This window comes from Podarcis melisellensis (assembly GCF_964234715.1).
Source record: "Podarcis melisellensis genome assembly, chromosome: 9".
Classification (NCBI taxonomy): domain Eukaryota; kingdom Metazoa; phylum Chordata; class Lepidosauria; order Squamata; family Lacertidae; genus Podarcis; species Podarcis melisellensis.
Window position 1 is genome coordinate 15,962,690 of NC_138541.1, and position 12,328 is coordinate 15,975,017.

Genomic DNA, 12,328 nt, shown 5'->3' on the forward strand with positions numbered 1-12,328 from the left:
ACCTATTTCTCTACTTGCACTTTGACATGCTTTTGAACTGCTAGGTTGGCAGGAGCAGGGACTGAGGAACGGGAGCTCACCTCGTCGCAGGGATTTAAACTGCCGACCTCCTGATCGCCAAGTCCTAGGCTCTGTGGTTTAACCCACAGTTCCTGCATTTCTCTTGGTTTCTCATTTTTCCAGGTTTGCACTTTTCCAAACAGGTTTGGGATTTATGTTAGACTTAGCGGGTGCATAGGGGGCAGAAAAAGGAAGAAAAAGTTCCTTTGCAGAAGGAGAAATCCTTGCAGTGAAGGAGCATTTCGCTTTGTGCTCCATTGAATACAACCGTATTTCTTTTAAATAACTGCTGGGGGAGGGGGAAATACATGAGCAAATATGTTATGCATGTTATATTTTAGCCTTCTCTAGATGGCAAAGATTTGCAATCCTCCTATCATTGTCCCAGGACTTTGTGCTTTGCGGGGCAGGAGAAGTGAGAGTAGACAGGATCAGCTACCAGCCCCATTAACATTTCCCCATGCATGGAGCTGGGCACTAAAGGGGGTGAGGAGTGGGCAGGGAAGAATGCAGGATTTCTTTTTTATGTCCACCTGAAAATTCATCAGCATTTTAGTGCAAATTTCTGCTAAGAAATGCATATGCAACTTTGCCTAATGTACACAATTTTGCAAAGCAATTTTCCTCTACATTCTTTACATCTTATTTTCACTAAAATGTGCATTTTTAGATATACTTTATCCTAGCATGTGCATTTTTAATATACATTACTGAGCATTGCAAAATGCAGAGAAGTGTGAATTGTTGTGTTTCAGTTCATGTATTGTTTTGGAAAGCGTCCGTTAGGTAGGCTCGCCTTTAAATATGAACTGAATTGAATTTCTTCCTCATCCCAATAGGCCAGGGAGATTGTTTCAGGGGAAATGCAGCCATTGACAGAGAAAAGGTTCTCTGCCTGTGCTAAAGTTATAGCTGCGGGCACATTTCTTCCCCAGCAAGACTGAGTTGTGTGCTTTCCAGCATGCTTGATTTTATCCCACTTGCCTCCATGAATCAGGGCCTACTCAGAAATAAGGTTCTCTTGAAGGGATAGGTAGGAGGTTTAGCATGGATTTAGAAACAGAGATACAGTGATGGGCTTACCTGTTGTAACCCCATGAACAACTCCGTCCCTGGTCTTCGAACCTGTTTTTTAAAATATATTAAAAAGGAGAAGAATTAATAAGCAGCGGGGCTCAGTAAAACAGTTTTTAGTAAACATGCAGGCAGAGAGTCACAGTACAGTGGTACCTCGGGTTACATACGCTTCAGGTTACATACGCTTCAGGTTACAGACTCTGCTAACCCAAAAATAGTGCTTCAGGTTAAGAACTTTGCTTCAGGATGAGAACAGAAATCGTGCTCTGGAGACGCGGCGGCAGCAGGAGGCCCCATTAGCTAAAATGGTGCTTCAGGTTAAGAACAGACCTCCGGAACGAATTAAGTACAGTACTTAACTCTAGGTACCACATTGTATCCACATTTACTTGGGAGCAAGTCCTATTTAACTCAATGAGACTGGCTTCTAATAATAATAATAATAATAATTTATTATTTATACCCCGCCCATCTGGCTGGGCCCCCCCAGCCACTCTGGGCGGCTTCCATAGAAACCAGGAAACACTAAAATATCATACATTAAAAACTTCCCTGAACAGGGCTGCCTTAAGATGTTTTCTGAATGTCAAGTAGTTGTTTATCGTTTTGACATCTGCTGGGAGGGCGTTCCACAGGGCGGGCGCCACTACCGAAAAGGCCCTCTGCCTGGTTCCCTGTAGCTTTGCTTCTCGCAATGAGGGAACCGCCAGAAGGCCCTCGGCACTGGACCTCAGCGTCCGGGCAGAATGATGGGGGTGGAGACGCTCCTTCAAGTCGAAATGCACTGTCGCTCCCCCAAAGCCCAACGGCAACCCCCCACAATCCACCCACAGAGACTGCTTCTTCTGTTTGCATGTAAACAAAGCAAGTCCCTCAAAACCAATTTCAACAAAACTGGAAAACGGTTTTCTTTGGTTCTCACTCAGACAAGAAGGGTGTGGCTTGCACTCCACACAAACCAATGAACAACAACCATAGTAACTGGTGGCCAATCACTAAACAGGAAGACATATGTGCTCTGCCCTGCCCCAAATGGTGAGAAGTTCCAGCTCACGCCATCCTTTGGAGGAAAGAGAGTGCTTCACACACACCTTGCATCAGCTTCTCCCCTTACTGTTTGCTTTGGAGATCACCCTCTCAAAGCTATGATGGCCAAACACTCAAGAGAAATCTCTATATATCTATCAAGCATTCAGCTCCGATTGAGAAAACACCAAGCACTCACAACTGAGCCATTAAACAAGCCGTCTTCCTAGAAAAGGATTGGCTGATGGCCAGATATAACAGTTTCATGCAACTGTAATGATAATATAATGTTAGGTTGCTTTCAGATGCAGGGGGCTTAAGATTGCAAGTAGGTCTTTCAGATGTCAGAAAGAAGTTGGCAACAGGATCGTGATTGTTGTTTTCAACTGACTTGATTTGCAACAGAAGGGGTAATTGGGTTAAATTGGGGAAGGAGGGAATGGAAGCTGGCATTTTGATGCCAACAACATCATGCGCATGCTGTGAAAAGCCTCTCTGCGTGAGCTCCTCTGCCCCCACAACACCTGTCTGGAAGCATCCTTAGAACTTAGTTTCATAGGATGCTATCAATACCTGAAGTCTGCTTATAGTGCTATAAAGTAGGGCTGTTTGTAGTTCTGTGACCTGGAAAAGACTGAGAGAGTGTGGGCTAGCAAGAGAGAAGGGAACATGGTGTTTCATGCCCTGAGCTATCATTTTGCACAAAGAGGATAACTTCCGTTTTACAGATTAAAGACTCGCTCTACCTTGGCAGGCAGGAGGGGAAGGCCTATACAACACCATTAACATACAAAGTTGCCTTATACCAGATCCGACCATTGAGCCCATTGAGCCCAGTCTAGTCTACTCTGACTGGCAGCAGCTCTCTAAATCTCAAACAGATTATCATCTGTCTGATTGTTTCAACCAGAGATGCCAGGGATTGAAACTGAGATTTTCTGTATGTGAAACACGCCTGTCACCTGCTAGCCTGGATAGTTCAGTTGATTAGAGTGTTGTGCTGTTAATGGCATGGTTGCAGGTTTGATCCCCGCAAGGGACAGCGGCATATTCCTGCATTGGAGGGGGTTGAATGAGATGATCCTCAGGGTCCTTTCCAGCTCTACAATTCTATGCTTCTATGGTCCTTCCTTCTCTGCCTAATATACCGTATTTTTCACTCTATAAAACGCACCAGACCACAAGACGCACCTAGTTTTTGGAGGAGGAAAACAAGGGGAAAAAAATCTGAATCTCAGAAATCAGAACAGCAAGAGGGATCGCTGCGCAATGAAAGCAGCAATCCCTCTCGCTGTTCTGGCTTCTGGGATAGCTGCGCAGCCTGCATTCACTCCGTAAGACGCACACTTTTTAGGAGGGAAAAAGTGAGTCTTATAGAGCAAAAAATATGGTATATAGTGACTGCGGGGTAGAGCCATTGTGTTTACCACTTTCTGCAGACACCATGGTGCCAAGAATGAAAACATCAAAATGATTCTAGTGTCTACAAAATGTAGGAAAAAAGCAATATGTGAATCAGCCATGAGAGATGCAGTTACTGTTCTAGGTACGAAATCCTGGCAGAGCAATCTTTTGCAATCCATAAGACTGGCAGAGGTGTGCCATGTATCATTTTAATACCTTTCTAGTGAGAACATAGTAGTGTATGGGTAAAAGAATCTGACAAATTGTTTTCTAAAAGGCATCCATATAATATTTTACTACAGCTGGGCTGAAGGGGCACACATTGGCTATGTTTGCACATCATGGTAGGCCATAAACGATGGCTTGCTGTGGACAAGCAAATCACAACCACTTCGTTGCCCCCACTTCATACTGCGAGAAAACAATCCATAATTCCTGGTTTATTATTAGGGATGTTATGGAAATTCCAATAAAAGTGAGTAAGGAAGTGGTAATTGCTGCAGGTGGTGTGTTCATCTGCCTTCAGGAATGGATATCAGTCAAGCGAATGCGATCACTATTCAATCATATTGTTGTTGGTTTAAAACCTGCAAATGTTATGTAGTTAATGACTTGTTTAGATGTGTCCTTTACAATGAAATGAACGTAAGTGTAATGGTTATATGGGGTTGCTCATGCGTAAGTTGCCACCACTCCTGGCTAGGTGGCCTGGTTAAACCTTTCCTGGCTAGACAGCCCTTCACTTCGTGGCTGTTCAGTCGCTAGCAGAATCCGTCAGTGGGCGTTTCTTGAATTTCTTCCAGCAAAGAAATTCTTTGATGCCAAGTCTAAGCCTACTTTCCCTGCGTGGAAGTCTTCTGCGCAGGGTGGGTGTGGGTAGTGGAGGACCTGTGTTCTCCCCGCTGGTCTCCAGTGAAGAGTCCTGGAGCCCTCTCTCCGATTCCCCCATCCGCCCCCCCCTTTATCCCTGGTGTTACGCTGATTTCCTTCCCCAGCTGCTGAGTCTCCTCTCTCCCTGCTGGGCCCTCTCCGGCATCGCTTGGGAGCCCTGCCTCCACTCCTGGCTCCGATGTCAGTTCCCTGACAGTAAGTCATGAAACTTAAGAGAAATAGTGAACAGCAAGATGAGCATTTGATACAGTGGTCAGGATGCTGCACTGAACTGGGGACCCGAGGGTTCAGATCACTGGCTGATGTTTCTGACCTTTGCGTACCTCGCAGGGTTGCCCTGAGTATGAAGCACAGAAGAGAACCATGTCTGTCACCTTGTTCTCCTTGGAGGAAAGGTGGTCTAGAAACATCATAAATAAACAAAATATTTTTGCTACCTGCAAAGTCATGGCATCCTGAGGCAAACTGACGGGGGAACTTCTTGAGTCAGTGGGCCAAGGTGGGCTTACCTGGGTGAAGTGGGCTAGAGTGGCCAGTTCTGCATCACAAAGAAGAAAAGAAAGAGGACACAGGCCAGCACATCATGTGCATATGCTAAATTTATATAGATGCAAATTTAGCAGCGATTGCTGTTATTTAAACTGGATCGCAGCACCTCTCACACTGACACCATCTGCTATTCAGGTGCTAGCTGTTGATGGGCAGCTTCCAGGCTCCTGCTCTTCCTTCTCAAGGTTCTAAATCTTTAACCCAGATTTGGACCAGACAGCCTTTCAAACAGAGGTCTCCTTCAAATGGAGGACTGCTTTCTGATAACCCTTCCAAATAGGGGATTGTTTGGGGCACACGGCTATCCTGGTGGTGGCTCTGCTCTCTAGATAGAAGTCTGCAGCGAGGTCTAGTCTGCCTTTCAGTTTCCCACTGTTATAAGAATTTTAAGGTCTTAGATATATATTAAATGTTCATAAATGTACCGACCAAGCACGTACATAGATCAGCACAGGAAGACCAACCTGAAACCATTTTTTATTCCCAGACTGACCAAATTTTTTCTCTGTAAGGTCAAAGGAAAATGGAAAAGCCTCCCCATTGTCTTTTCCTTCACAAATCCTGTCTTAAGGGTATGTCTGTCTGTGTTTGAATGGGGTGAGCCTGTAACCTGGCTCAGGAACTAAGTATTTATCATTACAAAAGACTGGCCAGGCTTCCTAGGGTATCAAATCAAGTGAGCATTAACAGGTAACCTGTCAGATGAGATAAACAACGCACTCAGATTTCTGCTGTAGACCGTCCTTTCTGTGATGTGGGTATGATGTATCTGGGAGGGGTGGTCTTGAACTACACCACTTCTGTGATGTAGGTATGATGTATGGAGGGGTGGTCTTGAGCTCCAGGGCAGGGCAATTTAAAATGTCTATATAAGGGCGGACACACCTTTGTTTTGGGTTCCTCCTCCTTTCCTGCGTGCGAGGGAGCACCCTGTTGCAACAGATCAATAAAGATCAGGCTTACTAGCTGCTTTGCTTCTCAATATTCTCTGGTTGGCCTGTTATTTTCTCCTACCAATAGGAAACCTATGTAAGGACTCTATATGGGCTCTTGGATACCCCATAAGGGGAAAAGGGCACATTTTGTTTACAACATGTGCCAGAGAAAATCTAGGTAAGGAGCTTTGCAGGGAATTGAATGATGGCCTAGACCCAGCCATCTGGTGATAGTCCAAGTTCTGGGCCAGGAAAAATAAAACAAGGGGAGGGCAGGTGGGTAACAGCGCTAGGACCTGGCAAGACACTGGGACCCCAACCATCTGCCCCAGGGTGATGATCCCAACCACATCCAAAGAATAGGAACCCTCATTCATTCTTTCTTTCCCACACACTCCCACTGATTTGCCTGACATATTTTCCTCTCTCTTACAAATCAGTCGAAGAAGAAATAAAGGGATTTCTTTGTCCTTTGCTCTGATGGTTGGCCAATTCCCCGATTTGCAAGCAGGGGGTCGATCTCCTACAGACAGTCTGGCATCTTTACTAAGCAGGCTACCTTACGGTTCCATAGCAAGCATGAGGTCATCTCACATGACAAAGGCAGAGCAGCCATGCCTTTATTAAATAATCCGGTTTTTGATTTCCATATTTCCCTCCTGGTTACCAAGGGATATTTTTTCAGAGATGATCATAGAATTGTAAGATGATCCTAGGTATACTATTACAGATTTAGGAGGGGGGACTGCCTTAAACCCTAGAAATTAATAAATAGTAGGATTTTGATTATTTGGGGGGTATTGAGGGGAAGATTGGAGGCCAGTGGAAAAGTGTAAGCTAAGCCAGGGCCTCACCTGGGATGAAGGCATTCATATGACAAAAGGTGTTGATGGCCCATATAGGAGGAATCTTGGGATCTATAGGAAAGTCTTTAGAGCAAGATGTGTTGGGAAGGAGAAGAAAGGGAGAACAAAGGGGGAGATGGATCTTGGCAGGCTGGCCGAAGGCTGGGAGAGATGCCTTGCACTCCAGTGCTGCACTGCTGTGGGGAACAAGCCTCTCTTGAAGGGGTAAATATGTGAATAAAACCTGGTTCTGAAAGCTACAACAGTATTTGCTGTGTCTTCAATTCTCCAAACCCTGGGTGAGAGCCCGGAACTCCCTGGCATCTTGCCAGTGCTTGACAGAGAGTGTGGGTGGCACCCAACTTCTGTAACAATACAATACAGAAGGTCTCATGGTTTCAGGCTGAGAGACCAGCAGAACCAGCTGGCAAGCCTGTGTGGGAACCCCTGGTGTTGCTGGACTACAGATCCCATCATCCCTGACCATTGACTATGCTAGTGCGGGACGATAGAGTAGGTAGAGTACAAAAATATCAGGAGGGTACCACATTGGATACCCTAGTTGGAGATGCTGTTATTTTCTTTTGTGCGGTTTCATATAGTCACCTTGGAGTGTGACTCCCCACAGTTGTCCTGCTTCTATAGAAACACAGGAAAGGACCCAAAGGGTCATCTCATTCAGTACCCCTCTTCCCCCACAATGCAGGACCCACAACTGTTGCGAGGTTTCAAAACACATGCATATGAAGAAAGCGCCAATCTGGAACACCCACTACAAAAGATCAGCACAAATAAAATAAAATCACCTTCAAAAATAGGTGCTAAGGCCCAATATACATATCAGGGATTGAAAACAAAACCCTTAAGATGGGCATCTGCAAAGGTGGAGGCTACAAAGTCTACCCAGGTCAACATCAACACGTTCCTCCCTCAGACACAAGAACCCCCAGAAAGTTGTTGTGTGAATCATTCCTGATTTGCTTCTGAAACTTTTTGTATAATGACATGGCCATGTGTACATCATCACACTCTACTACTGCAATCATATACCTGTCTATTCATATTTAAGCCCCACTGTAGTCAATAGGACTTAATCCCAGGTAAGCGCAAATATAGAATTGCAACCTTTGTCACTACTAATCCCTCCCATCTTTCTATTAAATGACTTGCAATGAATTGGAATAATTAAAATTATAATTAATGGGAAAACATCAATTAATGAAAAGTGACTATTAATGAATGTTAAGAAAATTAATCAAATAAATAAAAACGAGACCCTGCTCGGTACTTTGAAGTCAGTTGGATGATTAATGTGTTTAAAAATTATGCCATGTGGTTAAATGATCTGCTCTACACTCTGCTGCACTGATTCCAACAAAACTTCCAAGCTTATCTATATGAAAGGGCCAACAAAATGATAAGTGCTACAGCTATGGTACCCAGGAAGGGAAAAAACACAGAAAGTTTCCTTCTCTTTTCTAAAAACATTGTAGGCAATAAAGAGTAGACCGATTGAAATTAATGAACATGGCTAAGGTCCATTAATTTCAAAACATCTAGACTGAGTAGCAGTACCACCATAGTTACTGAGTCTTTGGCCACATTTACACCATACATTTAAAGCACTATAATACAGTGGTATCAAACAGTCGTGGCTTCCGCCAAATAATTCTGGGAGCTGTAGTTTGTTAAAGGTGTTGAGAGGCCCCTATTCCTCTCACAGAGCTACAATTCCTAGAGTTTCTTGTAAAAAGGGAATGCCATTTGTTAAACTGTGGCATCTGAATATAGACTGCATTTTTAATCAAGACTTATATTGGCTTATATCTTGATCAGGTTCCTAAATTAAATGGGCTTAGATTTTCAAAATGTTTCATGCCAGGCAGAAAAAACCTTGGCAAGAGGTTTTCTCCTAAGACAAGAGGGCCCCATTGATTTATAGAAGAAAAACAATTCTCAAAGTCATAAAAAGGGAGAATTACATATGCTGCCCCAAGGCTGAAAAAACACTATTAAGAATGGGTAAATAAGTAAAATGATACCAATGGGCCTCACGTTAAACCTTGAGCTGAATTCTCTAAGGCCAGGAGCAAATGAAAAAAAAAACATTTAGCTGACAGAAAAAGGAGAACATTTTTAGGAAATCTTCTAAAGCTGTTTCTTTCTTAAACTGAGAGAGTTAAAAAGGGCAATAAAATGTTGGGGAAAGGCAACTGGCTTGGCTGGAGAAGAAGCTTCTTTCTACTTTATTTTTAGGCTGGAAAGGGGGGTGAAAGGAGGGGTGTAAACTAAAGAGGCTTCTTTTAAAAGCTGTTTTTTACTGAGTTCCTTCCTTTTTACTTTGAGAAGCTTTATTCTTTTAAGAGGCTACCTATGATAATGTATGAAATATATTAGCTTAAATATATTGGCTTAAATGTAATTATGCAAAGGATTTAAGGAATGCTAGATTCTTATTTGATATGGTTGTAAGAGTTGTATTTATCCTGAAATTAAGTCAGCCACCAGCCTAGCCCCCCTGCCAGACAGAAGACGCCATCCAAGCACTCTTGATATATAGTTGTCAGGCATTTGTTTAGAAACCTTAAATGAAGGAAATCTTTCAATGTTGATGTGAACTCAAGATCCTTGACATCTGTTGAACATAAAAATGTAAGATTAAACATTTGTTTTAGAAGGCAATAGGGCAAGAGGTGAGCTGGTAATTAAGATTCCATGTAAGATATATTATTACTTATATGTCATATATATAGCTCTTTGTCTCCCTTATAAGGGCAAGGAAATGGGTGTATCTTTTGTGGGTGTATCTTTTGTGATTGGTTCTACCAAACAGCCAATAGGAATTCCAACCAGGCTGATTGGACAGAGGCAGCCACAGGAGGAGCAAAGGGGGCTGGATTAAGGGAATATAAGTGCTGGCCAGAATGGCAGGAGGCCAGGCCAGAGCTTGGTAACCATATACCACTGTGCCTCTCATTTATTTGTCTGACAAATAAATTAATATTTTAATTTCTCTATTGCTGCGTTGAATATTTCATTCCAGCTAAGCGTTAACCACAAGCAGAGGTGCTACATTTTATGGTGCCCTGTGACTCGGATAAGTGGTCTGCTGGAACGCAGCCCCTTCGCCCTACTGGGCAGGGTACAAGAGAGAGGACAACTGCTTACCCAAAGCGCGCACTGGTAAATTTTTCCAGGGGGAACGCAGAAGACTCGTCTGTCTGATACCCTGCTCACTGGCGGCGACGGACCGGGGGAAACAGGGAACCAACCAAGGGTAAGTGCACAAAGGGATTTTTGGCCCTCCAATTAATTAGGAGGAAGAGAAGTCTTGATCAAACTTCTGCGTCTCAGTAAGGGGAAACTGAGTACGCTAGGTGGTTGGGTACATCAGATGGTGGTCTGGTGGAGGAAAAGGGAAAATTGGGAGGTAGAGTGTGGTGAAGTATCCAGCGCATTGTATGTGTGAGAAAGTACAGAGCAATCTGTAGCTGACCTGAGTGTGGAGTGGGCAGTACTTCGGTTCCTAGTAAGGCGACTTCACTAGGCAAGGAAACCCACAAAGCGTGTCTGTGAGTGACTGAGTGGATACTTCACAGGGCCATACAATGGGAGTTGGGGGTTCAAAGGGGGAAAATACACCTCTTGAGTGTATGTTAAATAATTTTAAGAAAGCCTTCTCAGGGGCATATGGAGTCAAAATGACGCCAGAGCGCTTGAGAACGTTATGTGAACTAGAATGGCCAAAACAAAGTACTGGATGGCCATCCCAGGGAACCTTTGATATAAATTTAGTAAGCAAACTTTGGACTGATATCGCCAAAGAAACTGGAGGGTGCCCAGAACAATTTCCATATATAGATTCCTGGCTGAGCACATTAAATAAAAATCCTCCATGGATAAGGGAATGCAAAGTCCAACGATGCAAATTATTGGCTGTAAAAGCTGAAGCTAGGAAAGGAATCTTGCCAAATAAACTTAAACCCATTTTTGAGGGACCAGAGGAAGAGGTGCTTCCACCTCCCCCCTATGCTCCACATCGAAGGGAGCCTAATCCAAACACTCCACCAGTTGTAACCCCGAGGCAAGAAAGTGGAATGAATAATGGGGGTGGAGTCACAGAGCTTGATTCCTTGATAGATTATGATAAATATCTTCAGGAGGCATTGGAGTCCTATAATAAAGCCCAAGCAGAAGTGGTTATTCCACCTGTGACTCCTAATAGACCTGCATCTAAAGTCTCCTTTAGTGGAACAACTGATTGCCCACCCCAAACCCCTGTACATCCAAGTCCCAGAGAAATATTACAGAAGTTACAGGGAGACCTTAATCGGTCAGCAAGCAATACAGCCAGGCGTATAAAGCTGCTAAAAGAACGCCTTGGAACAGATACCATCCCTTATGATTTGAGGCCCCTAGAGCAAAGTGAAGAGAAAGGTCACGTAGTAGCCCCTCTTAGAAGAGTATTTGATGCACTTGAGGAGCCTGCGCTGGTTAACGGGCAACCCGGACCACGGCCACCTCGAACTTCGACCCTGCAGTACATTCCATTCACAACTACAGATCTGATGAATTGGAAAACACACACCCCATCTTTTGCAGAAAAACCTCAGGCTATGATGGACTTGGTGACTTCAATAGTAAATACTCATAGCCCTACTTGGACAGATTGTCGCCAGCTCCTAAATACTCTTTTCACCACTGAGGAAAGGAGAGACATAATTGAAAAGGCACAGATATATTTGCGTGAGCAGGCCAGAGTGGGAAATATTTTTAATATTGACCGTCATCTCCAAGACAACTTTCCCTTGGAAGATCCTAATTGGGATCCAAACAATGCAATTCACCTGACCAGACTTACCACCTACCGCCAGACGCTTGTGCAAGGTATCCGCAGGGCATGTCAGAAGCCCACTAATATGTCTAAAGTTTCAGAAGTAGAACAGAAACCAAATGAGAGTCCGGGAGACTTTTTAGAGAGGCTGCAGGAAGCCTATCGTATATGGACACCTTTTGACCCTGAAGCCCCTGAAAACAGTAGAATGATTACTGCTACATTTGTGGCCCAGTGCGCTTCTGATATTCGTAAGAAAATTCAGAAATCAGAAGGATGGGAAGGGATGCTGATGAGCCAAATTATGGCCATTGCACGCCGAGTTTATCGGAATAGGGATGAGGCTGAGAAACAAGAGAAGAAGAAGTGGCAGAAGGAAAAGATGGTGATGCTAGCCACAGCAGTGAAGCAAGACCACCGCCCCTTAAATGGAGGGAGAGGGCGAGGAAGGAATCCACCATTGGGAAGGAATCAATGTGCAAATTGCAAGAAGGAGGGTCACTGGAAGCGGGAGTGTCCTGAACCCTTGAGGTTGGAAGAAGTACGCCCAGGCCCAGGCCCAGGCCCAGGCTCCGGCCCAAGAAACCAGGGACGGGGACGGGGAATGATCCGAGATGGAAGATATCAGAGACCAGGACAGGGACGGAGTAGAGACAATTTCATTGGACTGGCAGAAGAGGATTTTACCCAAGACTAGGAACGACCGG

The 12,328-nt window shown here is 44.2% G+C and overlaps 1 protein-coding gene across 1 annotated transcript in view; it reads right to left on the minus strand.

Annotated features, from left to right (window-relative positions):
• SNCA (synuclein alpha) overlaps positions 1-12,328 on the minus strand; it is a 60,081-nt gene that overhangs the window by 29,960 nt on the left and 17,793 nt on the right. Inside the window, exon 3 of the mRNA XM_081925492.1 lies at positions 1,144-1,185. Within this exon, the coding sequence (XP_081781618.1) occupies positions 1,144-1,185 (42 nt within the window). The remainder of the gene's footprint in view (positions 1-1,143; positions 1,186-12,328) is intronic.